Source organism: Drosophila persimilis, unplaced genomic scaffold (assembly GCF_003286085.1).
Source record: "Drosophila persimilis strain 14011-0111.01,24,50 unplaced genomic scaffold, DperRS2 tig00000124-arrow-pilon, whole genome shotgun sequence".
In the NCBI taxonomy this organism is placed as follows: Eukaryota; Metazoa; Arthropoda; class Insecta; order Diptera; family Drosophilidae; genus Drosophila; species Drosophila persimilis.
Window position 1 is genome coordinate 11,299,792 of NW_020825294.1, and position 17,653 is coordinate 11,317,444.

The 17,653-nt window shown below is 41.3% G+C and overlaps 1 protein-coding gene across 1 annotated transcript; it reads left to right on the forward strand.

Annotated features, from left to right (window-relative positions):
- Window positions 1-16,485: 16,485 nt before the first annotated feature.
- Window positions 16,486-17,653, forward strand: LOC6598131. The gene has a single exon (XM_002023251.2). It carries the CDS (start codon window positions 16,678-16,680, stop codon window positions 17,587-17,589), a length of 912 nt encoding a protein of 303 aa, XP_002023287.1. The 5' UTR covers window positions 16,486-16,677; the 3' UTR covers window positions 17,590-17,653.

The following is a 17,653-nucleotide window of genomic DNA, read 5'->3' on the forward strand; positions in this document are numbered from 1 at the left end:
GTTTTCCCTGTTCCTGTGCTCTTTGGTTTTTGCTGGCACTTGGTGGGTGTAATAAACGTTAATGGCGGTTGGCCACAAAGAGAAATGGTCGCACTTCGTTCTCGTCCTCCTCCTGATTAGCCCTTGCACACACAGAGACACACAAAGATACATTAGGTTTAATTGTGCAACGTTTAATTGGATATTTGTTATCAGATGCTTAGTGGCTTAATTATTTGGCATAGCTCATTCTAGGCTAAGAAATATAAAATCATATTTCTACAAGCAAGAGAATTGTATGCCATTTCAAGCGTATCGTTGGTCGCAAAAGTTCGCAACAAAAAGCGGCTAAAAGCATTTAACAGAAAACGTCGAGCCAAAAAAAGTGCACGAAAGCCAAAGAACTTTCTATTCATTTTCGGGTAGTTTTTTTGTTGGCTGAAGCTGGTAGAAAGTTTTCTTTAGAAAAAAAATATTTAAAAAAAAATCAAGAAAGTTGGCTTCTTAGAGGAGACGTAAAGCGGCTTTTAAAAATGTTCCAGGCGCAACTTGGCTTTGGCTTTTCACTTAGCAAACAGCAACACCAACAGCACCAACAACAGGCAGATACATTCAGGAGGATGTAGCTACATATTCATAATGCTGATTGTCCCTGTTGTTGCTCCCTCCTGCTGTCGCCCTTCTACTCGTTGTCCCGGAGATGGAGATTGAAAATTTATTCAAAAGTCTGCCGAGTTTTGTCAAGTCTGGCGAGGGACAGGCGCCAGCAGGCGGACGAGTCTTGCAAGTGGCGCTGCCTCGGGATAATAACTTTAACTTGAAAAGTAGCTAGGCAAGCCGCTTTCGCTTGTTAGTTTCTCGCATTACCAACCCTCCCCCACCGCGGAACTGAAATTTAAATTTGGGGATACGTTTAAGTAGAAGAAAGTAAAAGCTGTCGCTTGTCATAATTGTGCGGCAATTCTCACAGAGTCAAGATGTTTGCCATGAATACTATACGTCACTAGGACCTCTTAAGGGCTTATGCATTCAAACTCAACGCACTAGAATTAGGAATTAGCAAATGATCCGTCATCATTTAGTGTCATTTTTACTTTGAGCGTTAAACTTAAATAATTAATTTCGTGGAAAAAAGCTTTCGAAATGCCTTATAAAACTGTTCTCTAAAGATTGGTAAATATATTGAAAAACCTGTCGAATCTTTAGTAACGGGGGGAGGAGGATTCTTACTAAGTTTGTTGGATGTATACCTATTCAGCTAACAATTAGTTTCAGAGATTATTATTAATCCTAATCAAAGATCAAAGCACCATGTTTTACAGAGACTCTATAGCATGGTTAGCGAGATCGCGACATAGTCTCATATTTTGAAATTACTAAATACTACTACTAAATTACTAAATAAATAAATTACTAAATAGTCCGATAAGTGATGCTATTGGCAATATTTTTTCTTTTAAATGATGAACTTTTACCATCGATTTATATACATTATACATAATATCATATGTATTATTAGGTATAATACATTAGGTATAACAATTAGGTAACAGAAGGTTACATTTTTATTAGTCCAGGAAAAATTACAAAAATCTAAAAATATTAGGTATAAACGTGTATGTTCCCATTTCGGATGGGAACAGTTTCCCAACAGGATGCTTACATAACACTTTCTATGCGTCTGTCCCCACCTGCTTATCACACGAATATAAAATGAAGCTTTCAACAGATGCAAGTGCAAATAAAGTCACGCATGTAGTATTCGCCGCACCGCCAGCACCGTCCCCTACTCCAACTACCCAGCTCTGTGGCATGACTTTGGGGTACACCGCACACCAGCAACCACATGACACACAGCCAAACAAACGAACAAACTCACGCACAAACACATTTAAAGTCATAAATTTTTATTTATATGATGATGACTTAAGTTCTACGTGCGTAACCTGTATCACCTTAACCACCCACCCGAAGCCACAGAGAGCACCGAAAGCACCACCTGCAGCTACAGCTCTCCTTCTCCTCCACCAGACAGTTACAACTTCCTTTGGCTGGGCTTTAGTTAAGTGCATGATTATGCTTTTAGTGGCATGTTGAGGTTTTGTCAGTCAGTTTGGCATGCTGGCTTTTCACTTCGGCCATCACACATCACCAATCCCCCACACTGACAGACCCCAAGCCAGACCCCAACTCTGATTCAGATTCCAAAACTGAACTTCAAATTCTTTTTGTTGCACTGCAAGAACCGGGACAGGTGTTGGTCGGTCTTCGGCTCTGGCATACGTGGGCTAATAGGAAATTCCCTTTAGAAATTTTCATCCCGCTTTACTTCTTTATGGCTATGGTTTTTCATTTATTTTTCGGTTTTAATTTCGAGTTCTGTCCTTCAATCTCTGTTGCACACCTCGCCAAAGGTAACTCCTTAGCCGCTTCGGTGCGAAGCTCCTGTTAGTTATTTTTTTAAACTATATAGTTACTGAAGTTAATACTGGAAGCTGTTGTTCGGCTGGGGTTAGGCTACAGCATTGGATTGGTGGTTTTGAAACCGAAAAACTCACATAATTTAGATAAAAAGCTTGTAACAATTAGGAAAATATATGTATACCTGACAAAAACCAAACTTTGTGAAATTGATAAAGTTAAAGATATCTTAAAAAATATTGAATAAAAAGTTTTAATAATTCATGAATAATTGCATGAAGGGAATGATAGGATTATTGCTAATTACCAAGTCGCAAACCTCATAAAAATCACTAAAATATAGAAGAGAGCAAAGTTATGGCCAGTGTTTCATATCTATTTTTGCGACCTCGTTGATAGAATAATAGAAATAATAATAAAAAACGTATCTACTGAATAGAACATAAATTTAGTGCATACTTTGCGGTGTTTTCGTCCAGAAAGTATGCAATCAACTTTGATGGTCATATGTTAAAGAAGGAAAAGCACATATGTACATACCAACATAAATACCAAAAAACTACAAGTCAATGAGGAAAAAGAGACATTCACCCAAACTGGCAGTAAAAAAGATCTATGAATCATACAGACAGAGCAACAAACTAACAAAATGTCATATAAATTTTAATAAGCGACTCCATAAAATATACGAGCATAATTATCGGCGAGAAGGCAAGTCAAATAAAAATTGTATGGACGAGCAAACAGCTGGAAGTGTGTAAATTATTGTGTCGAGCCAGAGGAATTAAAACATTTGCCGGAGAGAGTGGCACTGCCACAAAGACCAGACAGACAATCCAGACAGTGTCTGCCAGGCCCAAGCCCAGACCCAGGCCCAGGCCCAAGCACTTCCTCATGAGTCATGCCAGCGCAGAGCTTGCCAAATATGCAGCTGACGTAAAAATAAGCATCAACATAAATTTAAGTCAAACAAAGCGTAACGCGTTTCTTTTTTTTACATACTCGTACATACTCGTATAAAAGTAGATTTTTCTTCGAGTTTCGAGTTGGGGTAAAAGCAAGTTTGTCGCGTTGCCAAGAGCCAAACTAGATTCTAATGTGGCCGACGCAGTTCGTCTCTCACTCTGAAAATGTTGCCTTTTATAAGGCGTAAACACTCACAATGCGAATGCGAATGCGAATGCCAAACTCACACTCCACTCGTGTGTACTTTCTCTATATTCACGAATGCTTTTTCCCTCTGTTGGGCTTTCACCCACCGCAGCCCTACACCACAATTATGTGAGAAGATTCGAGAAGGCCAGCATTTTCTCTTGTCGCCTGAACAAGCACAAAAAGAGACCAAAAAAAACTAGAAGGAACGTTAGGTTTCATCGACCCGAATGTCGAAATACACTTGCTGCTCGACTAAAAGGATAACCCATTGAGCGACTCGATTAGATAGAAACTTTGGGAAGGACACTACTATATCTGTAAATGCTTTTAAATTTCTGCTGTGCAAATATCTGGGAGTGGTTGTAATACCCTTCGAAAGGGTATCCAGAAATCAGAACCTTAATGCGTTGGCATGCGTTATCTGGCTGGGGTTTGGCGGCAGTGCGACGGTGCGACGGTGTGGCGGTGGTTTTGCGTCGTCTGTGGTGAAATGATGCGACAAAGTAAGTAGAAAAGAGGGTTGCCGGTGCTGCTCCACGGCGGCTGCTGTTTCTTCTACTTCAGCTGCCTGCTGCCTGCTGACTGTGTTTACTGCAACATAAATCAAAATCAAAGCCAAAACAGAACAACAACACGCCAGAGGCGAGCACTGAATTCGAATATTTCCCCATTTTCGGGTTGGCCTTCCTTTTGAGAGCAGCAAATGCGACCATGTACCCTAGCATAGTTAGATCTGTGGAGATAAACAAATTTTCCGCTTTGGGGCGGGGCGGACAGATGCAGCGCGACAAGTAGACAAGTTGATGTTGCGTGTAAAGTGGAAGATAAGTGAAGTGCGCTCTCGCTGGAGAGTGCAGCGAATTGCAGCTTGATGTGATCCCAGGATGGGAGATGAGAGCAATTCAGCAATGAAGTGATCAAGGGATCATAGATTTAATAGCTGTTGAAGTTATTTAATCAAAGTTCGAGATGTTTCGAATTAATACACTGAGCTCAAACGATTAAGCGCGAAAGAACGTCTTACATTTAAGGATATGACGACTAAATATCGGGCTGGGAAATCTGGCAAGTAATATAAACATAAAATTAGCTTTAGTTGCACTTGGGTGGAGTTATGTACTAGAAAACGATTATTTACTTTTTATATACTTTTGATTGAAAATATCGCTGGATATCAATAGTCTATCAGCCAAAAACTGAGTAGTAACATGAGGAAACTCTATTTAGCAGGTGTCAAATATTCAATTTGTAGTTAATTACATTTCGATAAAGTTCTCCAACTTATTTAGAGCTGTCAAAACAGTGAGACCACGACCCAATTAGTTTGAAACTTATTACTGAACTGCAAAACGGAAAACTGAAAAATAAACAGCCAACAAATATGTACAATACGCTGGAATATTTTCAATTCATTTTCGATGCACGTGCAGTCAGGCCTCGGGCAAGACAAGCATCAATTTCGACACACAAAAGTATAATAAATGGAAAAATATCCAATGGAAGGGAGTTTCCAATCCGCGTATTAGCGGTAGGCAGGCACATGTCAGGCCCCTCCGTACACCCTCCCAGCCGTTTATTAATGATTGGAGCACCTGAAATCATTGCCCATCTATTGCTATATACAATATGTACACATATGCTTGCATATGCATACTCGTATCAACGTAAATTGAACGAAATGAACGCAAAGTGAAATGAACTCAGTTACAGGAAAATTGTAGTTCTTTCCACACCCGAGCTGAACAAAAAATAAATAAAATTACATTACATTACGGAAACAGAAACAGAAAACGGAAAAGTGTAAAAAGCAAATGCTTGCATTTAAAATTTCGCACCTGTTTTGGGCGTTGAATAAATATTTTATTAGGCCTACCGTTCCGCAGAAATGAGTTTCGGGAACCAACACACGTTCCACCAAGCACTCTGACGCACATGGAGAGTAGGAGTAAATGAAACCGAATATGGCGACGATTTTGAATCTAACTGTAGCCTTCTGTTTGCTCGCCAAAATATGCAATGACGTTGACGCCGCTACACGATATGCGATGCCTCACTGAATGCCGTCTAATGAATGGACACGGAGGCGCACAAAATCACAATCCCACCGGAAACAAGGGAAATACTCTCTCTTTTTTCTCTCTCTGTGTGCACGTGTGTTGGCTTACACGGTACTCGTAGATATCAATGGTATGCTCGATTCAGGAAAACCATGAAATTGCAATGCAAGACACTATCAAGATATAGTATCGTATATATCGATATAGTATAGTATAGTAGAATAAATTTTATTTCAGTTTTCGGTAGAGGCTTTTTGGTGGCTACACGGCTTCGTCTGTTCCTCAGTATGCCTTGGGTAGCTAAGTCGTCACACAATCCTACAAAATATACAGTCTTTGCCGAGGCGCAGTCTCGAAGAAACTATGCCTCGTCATGCCCATGACATACAATCTGTTATTTTTTTATTGGGCTTTCCGATTTGAACTATTGGCCAAAGACTGAATTTGTTGCTGCATATTTTCAGACCGAAAGATCCCACGTTGTAGGATTTGGGGACCGACTCTGCTGCCCCGACAAGCTGAACCACGAAACCGAGTAGCCGCGAGTCGCGGTCAGTAACGAAGCTTTGGTGAAAAGAGAATTGAGAAGCCGAGCGCACCCTCCACAAGGAACACCATAGAAGACCTTTTTGGCCCTCATGCCGTATATCGTTATTGTATTGTCTTTGGAAATAGGCAGAAATAGAAATAGGCCTTTTACAAAAATGTTCTGTCTGAATGTCTGTTTTAGGGCTATTCATAATAATTTATAAAACAAACCACGATTGCAGCTTGAATAAATAGCGTGATATCATTGGTAAAATTATGGCGATAGTTTTTCTTAGAATTACTGCACCTTTAACCCTTTGTCCAGCGATTTTGTATTCCACTAAGTAAGTGTCGGTATCGTCTAGTCGAAGCACTCTCGTCTTCCGCCTTAGTTTTTGTGCATTCAGCTTGTTTTCAATTCCATTTCACATGCTGCTGCCATAGGCAGACGGCAACACTCTTTTCTGCGCTGCCTTTGGCTGCATTCCTCAGTTTGTCGCTCTGCCATTTTGCCTATTATTAGGGCGTGTGGAAGACGCAGATTGCGTTTTTTCCCCATTCTACTCCTATTTGCTTTTTTCGTTTCGGTTTTGTATATGTTAAGCCAGAGCGATTCAATTTCAATGGTTGTTTGCTCGGACTCTTTGTGGTCTCGGAATTGGATCAGATTATGTCTGATTGTTGTTGGAAACTGAGCTAGAAGCTGGACGAATAATGATAACCAAATCATTGTTCAAGTAAACTCATAATTCTACTATTCTTGATTATGTAATGATTGTAATTCTGTGTCTATGTATTTTCAGCAACCGAGCACTTTACTTTTTAAATTTACTTTTAAAAGCTTTTAAAAATATATTCAGCACTGTGTATAAGCCTTGTTTATATTTTCGCGTCAAATGGTTGACTGATGAATTGCAACACAGTAAAAAGCATGTTTCGTATAATTACATTTTAGTAATTTAAATTCACTTTCAAGTAATATTGTTTGTACACTGTACAATGGCCCCTAGTTGTCTCATACAAAGAAAGCTAAAATTCAATAATTTTTTATTGAACGCAAACTCCCTTTGGTCGAATTCCGGCAAAATGTTTATTATGCAAATCGAATGACAAAGGCCAAAGGGGCAATATCAGAAAGAAAGAAACGCTAGGGGGCGTTGTCAGTCACAGCTACGACCGCGACTCTACATTTATACACGATACTCAGTCAGTATGGGCGCATACATTGCACGACGAAGGGTGTGTGAAAAAGAGACAGAAAATCAGGCAGAACGAGTAGGCCACTGAAAATTTATTTGTTTCTTCTGGCTATATTAATAATGCGATCTGATCCAGATACGTCAATCTAGTAGATATAGTCATTCTATATTGCTCAGCGATTTAAGTTTTCTCGTATCTTCAAAATTGTGCATGCCACAAATAGTCGTCACTTGTGGAGCGAATCGGGGCCGAATAATATTTTGAAATACACTTGTAACAGGGCGGTATCACAGTAGTCTAAACCAAAATTTTGTTTTTCTATCTCTTATTGTCTCTGAGATCTAGGCGCTTATAAGGACTGACAGACGCACATGACTGAATCGGCTCGGCTATTGATGCTGATCAAGAATATAGATACTTTACGAGGTCGGAAACACTTCCATTTCTCCCCACAAATCGAATATACCCCTATACTCATTTTGAATAGCGGGTATAAAAAGCAAACAGGAGCTGCAACGCACCCGAGATGGGCCAGAGCTAGGGACACAGAGGGAAATAACCAAAAGCATTAATTAATATTCAAGTGGCCTCCTCGCAGTCCTGTGCCCCCTTTGTTCTTATTTAATTTCATGCAGCCAGGAGGGGAATGCGAATACAGGGAGCAACTTCTTGTGGATTGCCCGGGGGGAACTTATCAGTGTCAACGTTGTGCCAATAAAAACTATACTAGTATGCAAATATTTCCACAATCAAACAAATAGCTGCTAACAGGAACAGGAGCTGGAGCAGGAGCTGGAGCTCCAGCAAACACAATACCAACAAGGATGTGCAAACAAAAGCTGAAAGAATCCCACAGGACGAGGCGCCATGTGAAGCATGCAGAAATAATGGCAGAAGCCGTCGAAAGGAAAGGGAAGGAGCAGAAACGGCAGAGCGTGGCAAGTGCTCGGCGCTAGAGAGCAGATGCCTCACGTTTCCTTCTCCCCAAAGCAACAGGACATCACGGGACTGGCTGTGGCCCGCTTCTTTAGCCGCTTTCCGCTTACGCTCAGACATTCGGCTTTGATTTGCCAAAGAAAAAAGTACGTACACCAGAACCAGCAACAACTACGAATTTGCATAGCGCACTGCAATATTTCCATTCTCCTGTTTTGTCTCAGTTCCAGAAACCTCCAGCTCCAGAAACAACATCAATTCCCCTGGTTCCTGTCTTTGCATTTCCTTTTATTTCACTTCTTACTTTAGTGGTGGAAAAAACGCGCGAACAAGTTGCCAACTTTCATACGCCATGTGGGACGCACTTTTTTCTGTGTTTTACTTCTATTTTATGAAAACCAAAAAACAAAAACGAAAAGTAAGGAAAAAAAAATTTTCGCGAGCTGATAGAATTTGGGTATCCCTGCGCTGACCTTTCCATTGATACTCTCCACCAAAAAAAAGATATATGTTCTGAAGCTCGGTGAAGCTTTAAATATTATATTTAGCAGCTTTTAAGATAATTATATATTGATATTTAAGAGATTTTTCTTTTCTTTCACCTCAACATTGAATTAGTAAAGGAGTTCAATTAATAAACTATAATTATTATTTTTAGAAGATTTTGTTAGCTTTACTTGAGAGAAAATTTGTAGAAAACTAAGCCTCAATGATCGACGCCGAATGTTCGCTGCTAAGCTTTCCCTCCAGCATTCTCTTTAAGTTACCTTAAAGTTTAAAGTAACTACGGAATAGCCGGGGCCACATTTGTTATTATCTAATCATATATTTATATTTTTTTCGAGGAAGGTTCAAAAAAAGATGAGTTGCATTTAAAAAATGGTTCATTGCATAATTGAGTGATTTCATGACAAACTTGTAGGCATTCCCAAAACTAATGCCGGTACTCTGAACCCTTGTTATGCAGACCACCATTATTATCCCACTCTTAGTCAACTAGAAATAAGATGTTGTATCTTTATATTTTCTATTAATATGTATTTCCATAATAATTAGCTACAAGGCATATCTAAACGCTCTTATGTTTTGAATTCATTTCAATGGGTGCCGGTGAAATTGTTCAAGTTTTTGTTTATATAAGTCTATAAGTCTCAATTCTCTATTCGCCACAGATTCGACCAGTTCCTGTTCCACTCCATGGTCTGTGCTCAACAATTTATCATCCTAATCGAAAAACAGACTACGTACGAGGGTAACTTTTTAATTGGCCTCTCTCTTGCACTCTGCCTGTCTTTTTTCGCAATGGGCGCTTAACGCATTTGTGCCAACTTAAAAACCATAAAAGCCGCAACAGTAGAAGCTGCCTCTATAAAATATATTCCTTCTCTGCTCGACTCGACTCTGCAACACTCTATTCCATTCCGCCATTCTGCCATTCCCATAGGAACATAAACCAAGCATTTACGCATTTTATGCAAACTTACGCATTTGGAAATGCCTGACGGATTGTGGTATGGGTGGAGGAGTCCTCCCTGCATTACTCCTACCGTAGGTGCCACTGCAGTAATACGAGGCGTGCCAGAGATGGAGAACCTTGGCTTGATAAACTATAAGCCACAAATTTGCATGGAGCTACTGCTGCTGCTGCTGCTGCTGCTGCTACTTTTCCTTCGACTACAAATTGCCATTAAATGCAGCAACAAGAGGCGGCTGCTCTTACCGGAATGGGCGTGGTCGTTAACGAATCTATGTAGTCCCATGACTGCCCTCCGCCCTACCTCCAAACTATGTACTCCAGTTGAGGTTGAGTGGCGCTACCTGGGTGCCCGGAGACTGGAGTTGCCAGCCAGCCCAACAATAACTGACACCAGTTGCTGCTGCTGCTTTTGCTTTCCACTTTCCACTTTGTTGCAACAATTTGCGCGCCCCGAGGCGCCGCAAGGATACGCTGTGAGAAAGGACGAAAGATGATGCTCGGATGCTGCTTCATTGCATTTAATTCATTTTTATTGCAGAAGCTTACAGACAGATAGAAGTAAGGGATACACATAGGTGGGGTCGGACGGACGGGCAGAGCAGTGTGTCGGGCCAAAGGCCACTTGGGTGTGCTCTTTAAAATTATATTGGGCAAAATTTTATGCAGTTGGAGATGCTAAGCTAGTCGAAGGAGCTGGAGCCAAGGATGCAGCTAACCAGCTGCCATTCCCCCGGTTTCATCCCCAATCGCCTTCCTGTGCGCTCCTCTGGCGCTGCATGCTATACAAAAGTTTTTACAAAGTAGCTGCGGCAGCTGCTGCAAGTTTGAGCGGCATCGCAACCATGGGCATGGTCGCCAAGGATGGGGCATGCCACGGACAGGACGGGACGGGAGCGACAGACAGACAGGCATTTTGATGAAGCTGCTTTATATATTGGGTGCGGGTTTTGGTTGGGTGCCTGGGTGCCTGCCGGGTCCTTGCAGTGTCCGGGCTGCCAGCAGCAGCAGCAGCAGCAGCAGCAACATAATTTAAATAGCATGTAAATTAGACGGAAGTCTAAAACGAGTGCATAATGTCTGCTAAAAGTGTTCTAAGTGATTGTAATTTAGGTAAAAGTTTCAGTGAAGGCGCGAGGAAGCAGAATTGTGGCTTAGAAATTGCCTTGGATGATCAAGTGTTCGACTAGGGCAATTGCCTAGCAAATTGATGTCGAGATTAACGCATTTGACAGAAACATAAATGATCTGCTGATGAGATGAATGCAATTACATTATATATTAATTAATAATTAAATATTAATGCCTAATTGTACAAATTAAAACGGGTTTGACAACCGATGATAAATTTTGTAATTAAATTAATATTTAATCCCAAAAAATAAATTAAATTCCTTGTTTGAAAAGTTTTTAATATTTTTGATACATTTTAAGGTTGAAATAAAATTAAATTTTCAATAAAACATTCCATGCTAATATTTATTTCTTGATTTGATTAGTTTTTTTTATACCCGATACTCAAAATGTGTATTGGGGTATATTAGATTTGTGGTAAAAGTGGATGTGTGTAACGTCCAGAAGGAATCGTTTCCGACCCCATAAAGTATATATATTCTTGATCAGCATCAATAGCCGAGACGATTGAGCCATGTCTGTCTTTCCGTCTGTCCGTCCGTCTGTCCGTCCCCTTCAGCGCCTAATGCTCAAAGACTATAAGAGCTAGAGCAACGATGTTTTGGATCCAGACTTCTGTGATATGTCACTGCTACAAAAATATTTCAAAACTTTGCCCCGTCCACTTCCGCCCCCACAAAGGGCGAAAATCTGTGGCATCCACAATTTTAAAGATACGAGAAAACCAAAAACGCAGAATCGTAGAGAATGACCATATCTTTTAGAATGCTGAATTTGGATCAGATCGGATAATTTTTATAGCCAAAAAGAAAAAAAAAACAATTTTCAGTGGCTACGCAGCGCCCGACGTCACGCTCAGACTGATTTTCTGTCTCGCTCGCACGCACTATTTGTCGTGTCGTTTAATATTAGCGCCGTCTGCCGGAGGAGAGCCATACTGACTTAGTATCGGGTATAACTGTAGAGTTGCGGTGTCCGCAGCAACTCACAACGTTCCCCCTCGTTTTTAATATTTTTTAAGTATCGTAACGAGTGACGCATTCCATAGCGGCATCGATACCCACATAGCTACGCGAAAAATATCCCAAAAAGTAAATAATTTGGGTGCAATTCTTTCAACCTTCAGATCGTTTGTTAAAATATCAGAAAAATATATCTTGTCTGGCCTTTTATTTCCTTAAAGGATCAGAAAAATATATTTTAGTCTGGCCTTTTTTTTATAACATCCATAAGTGACACTGTATGCTACTACTCGCCAGTTACATTTTTAAAGTACACACTTGATTTTAGATCTCCAGTCTGTCCCCCTAATTTTCCTAGAGAAAAAAGAACAAAAATCGTTTACACTTCCAAGTGGGAGTACTCTTCATTGTGCAGTTCATTGTGTTTCGCGCCCCTTTTTGAACTGTCCTTGAACTTTTTTCTTCGTTTTCATTACCCGGTCGAAGAAAGGAGAAACAAACCCTTGGATTTGAGTGTGGAACAGGCGAAACAGAGCCGAAATGAGTTCGGGATAGTGGAAGCAAAACCCAAAACTGCGTGGCCGTGCTAAGACCTGGCTCAAAGTATTTTAGGATTTGCTTGGTCTTAACACCATTCACTTCTGTGTTGGCCCTGTGCACTGATCCATGTGGCCTAGCTGTGTGGCCTCAACAGACAAGAACGGAATCCGTATTCGATTCTAAGTGGAATTTCCTTTGGTGCTGCGATTTTTTGTGCGTGTGAGCTTTAGGTTGGGCCTAGGAAACTTTTACGGGAAATGTTCTATGTTTTAAATGGTTAAAATTGCTTCCAATTTGTAGCTTTCAATACTGCTTTCATTTCCAAAAAGGGACTTAAAAATTCGAAAAGTAAGTAAAAGAATTTGCTGCAATTCAACGGCGACATTTTTTACGCATTTATTAAAAAAAAAAAACACTCTCTGGTGTCTGATGAATGTTGCTTCATAATGAGGACGAAACATGTTTTACGATATTGTTTATTTTCAATTGCATACTGTACTCCAACAAGAAGTTACTCCATAGAGTCTTCTCTTTGTTCGTAGGTTAATTAGCTTCCAACGTCTGGCACTAACCACTTCAGGCACCTCTTCAGCAAACCTCCGCGCAGTGCTCCAACAGAAACGAGTATCTAAAATACTTTTACCTTTTAACGGCCACTCTGCCAACTGCAGTGCAAACATACTTCCAGATCAACTTTGTTAACTTCGGCACTAAAATGCTTAACCCCGTTTCGGGGCCCAACATCAAAAACAAACCCACTCGAGGCGCACTCTAATCTATCAATAATATTATTACTTGTTCCCGGCTAGTGGGGTTCTCTCTTGTTCATCTTGCAACACGGCTTGTTGCACTTGCCCTGTCTCCTAGAAGTTTTAACTGTATAACCCGAAGCCTGTCCCAGTCCCAGTCCCAGTCCCGATCGAGTCCCTCCAGGTAGGCAGCTAGCTACTCAACGAGCTTGGGTAATTCCTTAGGTAAATTTATAATTACTGGCGGCAACTTGCACTAGTTACGCCTGCACTTGAAGTCCGTTTCCCCCTGGACAGGTGTGTGTCCATTGGGGCCAAAGGAGTTGGGTCTGTGCTGCAAAAGTTGTATCAAGTTGTTGTCTGGGCCGGCGGCCAAGGCGACCGAGGCGACCGAGGCGACCAAAGCGCCAAGGCAATCTAATTTCCATTTTCCCGTGCAGACGGACCACCTACTCTTCATCCTCCACTCATACTACTGCCGCTATTTCTCCTTTTTCATTAGTTTTTCATGCTGAGGCAGCCGCACCTGGGAGTGGCTAAAAAGTTCATTCTAAGCGAAATTAAGTGCCATTTTTATTCGATTTTGTTTTCACTCGTTTTTGGCTATAGAACAGTCGGTAGCCCTCGGTAGTTACACAGAGTTTGCGGAGAGGAGAATTTTCCCTGGAGTTGTTCGGGCTAAAGTTATTTCTGCTTTGCCACTCGACTTTTTTATTTTTCGTTGGTTTTAATGAAAATGCAATTAAAAATTTAGCATACTCTAGGGTATAAGTGCATTAACATTAACTGAAAAATGATTTATAGCGTGTTTGACATTTTAATTATGCTCGTCGACGAAAACAAACAATCATATAGATATTCTTATGTGCGTGCGGGCGAGAGAGACTTTCTCTGAGCTCTTTTTTTGTTGGGTTGTGTTCAATTTTCCAGCCATTTGGTTTAATTTTTGTTGTTTGGTGTTCAATTTTTAATGTTCAATTAATTGCATTAAATTATGTGCAAAATTATGCACTTAAAATGCAATAAGTTTCAACCTACAGACAGACCTGACCCAACGGATCATCGGAAATCTGAATCAAAAGCGAGACTTTTTTTAATGTGGAGGGGAGGAGAATCGGGCGGAATACCCATTCTATCCCATTATAATTTAATTGATTCATTTCAATTAATCAATTACAGTGCATTATGCACGCTTCATTGGAAACAATTCTTACATAACTATTATAGCAAATGCTACTTTTGTTGGCAATGTAAGCCCATCTTTAATGGTTGGCGATCTGTTAGTATCGATACCATCGGTAGAAAAGCATTAGCATTGAGTTGGAAGCATTGGTGGCATTGTTTTTCTTATTTTAGGCTTGTCAATATGGAAGTATTCGAGGGGCGATTATATTGCATATCCACGTTCACTACACTTATGTTTTAGATTTAGTGATGTATCATAAAATTTAACAGATATGCATATATGTTTACTATGTTTTTGGGAAAAAAAACTTTTTACACATTTTTCTTGCAAATTCCAGAAGATTTTCAGTCATAAATCTAAGGGGATTTCCTCCGGCCAACCTTCAACTATGGACCTTTTTTTCATAACATGCCGTTGGTCTGAGCTCAACAGAAATTCAGTTTCATAAAGTCCAATCTCCTAGCGTTTTCCCATCGCCAGCTCTCCCTGTCCTGGGCAGCCCATCAAAAACCAATTAATTTTTATGTTCCAGCTTTGTGCTCTTTGTTGTTGTATATTTTTTTGCAACAGAGCAGCAAACAGCTACAACACTGTGGCGAGAGCATCCTGGCCAGGACATACGCATACAGAAGCAATTAGTCAGAAAATTTAACACAGTTCATTGGGCAAATTCGAACATGGCCGAACCTAATGACATAATTTCGCCATTGACTGGATTAGATAATGCCCACAACACACACACAAGCATCCAAGCACACGGACACGCAGACTCTGAGAAGAGGCCTCCGCCCTAATCTACCAGCAACGACTAATTGTTATAGGTCCTGGCTGGGACACAAGACAATCTGTTATAAGCCTTCAGCTAAAGATTAATGATCAGAAATCCCCTAATGAAGTTATTCGGGAACAACGTGGACTGCGATTGGATTGCGTCTGCCCGATGAAGTGATGATGAGCGTAATGACAGCAGAAAGAGAGGACCACAACTAAATGAAGGATACGAGAGCACACGAAACGGCTCTGGGCTGAATCTTCTTTTTATTTATGATGCATTTAAATTGTTGCTCTTTTGCATATTTACCTTGTTATTTTATTACGTGCCGGAAATGAACAGAAATATAAAATAAAATAAAAATAAAAAAGTACCCCGACAGAGACAGAGACCCCAGCGAAACCGACCCCAGCATAAACAGCGCGAAAACATTGTCACAGCATGAAGTCGAATGTTTTTTATATGCAAAAATATTTCATTTCCTACAGCAGCGAAATGTTTAATAATAAAAAGAAAACAACAACGGGAAGAGCCGGGAAAATCAGCAGGAAAATGAGCGACAAAGTAAAATTCATAGTGGCGAGATGGCGCAGAGACAGAGAGGCAATGAGGCAGTGTGGCTGGGAGGCAGGGTGGAGACAGAGCAAATAAAAAAGTGCAATAAAAATCTGTTTAACATGAAGTGCGGCAAACGCACAAAAGTATGCTCCAGCGACAACTGCAGAGAGAAAGGGTCTGAAGAAAAAGGAGCTGCGAAATCATCCTGTTATGTTCCTACCATACACTTTACAACTTATGAGTGCTAATAAAATTCACTCGGCATATCCCTGACAATTCACAGAAAAGTAAAAGAAGAAGAGAACTGTGCGCGTCCTTCAAGGTGTGCGCTTTGATAAAGAAATCGCCCCTCAACCAGGTCCGTTTGATGGGGACAAAGAATCGGGTACATATACATATATATGTACATAGCTGTGGACAGCATAAAATGCAAGGATTTCATTTTAAATTTCACAATTTATTGTGCCAGTCATGGTCACAACAGTTGCTTTGTGCCATTTCTATGATAATTCAGCACAGAATGGAAAAAATCAAATAAAAAACGACACTGCCTTTGATGATAAAAACTCACTCTCTGATATCCCCGATGCATAGACTAATGATAAGCTTATTGAGAATTTTAACTACAGGACAAACCTCGTTTCGACAATTCGCCAACCCCCGGCTCACTTTCTTCGCTCGTTAAGGATAAGTAAAATGGGGGGGGGGGGAACCACGAAAACTGCTAACCCATGTTATATTTTATGAGTCTCAGGAACGTATGACCCAAATGTCACTGCTGTAGTACTTCTACTACTATTACTATTAATGTTAACCGGTAATGTTACCGGGTCGACCACGGGAAAGCCCCAACATTTTGTATGAGTAAAATATCGGGCCCAAGAGTGCATGCTGGAAATTTTCGTACAATATTTTGACTCACTAGAAATGTGGGATCAAGAACCCCAGGCCAGTTCACTTGGAGAATTGTCGTTTCAGTCAAACGTCAGGCGAGCCTCATTGACAGACTAGAGCATTTTGATAGCCATGACATCGAAAGGTACACTTCTGGCAACTGTGCTACTGATGGTGCTTATCCCACTGCCCATCTGCCAGGCCATTTGGTTTCCCTGGTACTTCCATCGCTATGGACTAGAGCCGCACTCGGCTCGGCACAAGGGACCCGGCGGTGGGACAGCTCCGGCAGTTCCCAGTGGAAAACAGCCAAAGCCCGCGGACGGAGCGAAGCCCGGCACGAACAAGAACATTAGCAAGGGTGGCTCGACCTGTCCGCCTGGCTACGAGCCAAAGGACCCTAAGGCTGTCCGGGAAGCGGGATCGACAACTCGTATCTGCGATGATAACCCCGTGCTGATGCAGCTTGCCCGTCTCTATGTGGTCAGTCCGGAGAGGATTGTGCTGCTGTTGGCCCAGGCCTCCATGGTTGATTCGTGCGCTGAGATCTGCGATGTTCTCGGGAACATTCACGCTGCAACCAGCAACTGTGTACTGGCCCCAGACAATATCTATGCAAAGCTAAGCGATGGACTGGACTACTTCAAGGAGGTTGTATGCGCCACCGACTGTGAGGCCAGCCCACGCAAGCGGTTTGCTGGGCTCTTGGAGTCCCAGAACTGCATCCGAGAGATGCGCACCGACATGATCGAGTGCGAGGCACCACCCGATTGGTATGAGACGCAGAATAAATCCAAACTCTGTCAGATCTACAACGATGTCCTGGACTGCTACTACACCAGGGCGGCAATGCTGTGCGGCATTGAGTCGGCCAAGCAGCTGAGATCCTTTGCTGCTGATAGCATGGGCCGGGCAATGAACCATAAGTGTGAGGTCAGCAAGAAACTTCCGAGGGTGGACAATGCCATGCCCTCGATGGCGTCGGCCTCTTCGAACATGGGCATGGCTCTCTTTATCATTTTTCTGAATCTCATCATTTGTTAAGGTTTTTTTCGAACATTTTTATATTTTCTTACCATCGAAACCGTGTGAAAATTGTTTAATAAAT

What these genes read in the sequence shown, in the direction of transcription:
- LOC6598131 (XM_002023251.2), top strand. Translation starts at nt 16,678, where the DNA reads ATGACATCGAAAGGTACACTTCTGGCAACTGTGCTACTGATGGTGCTT.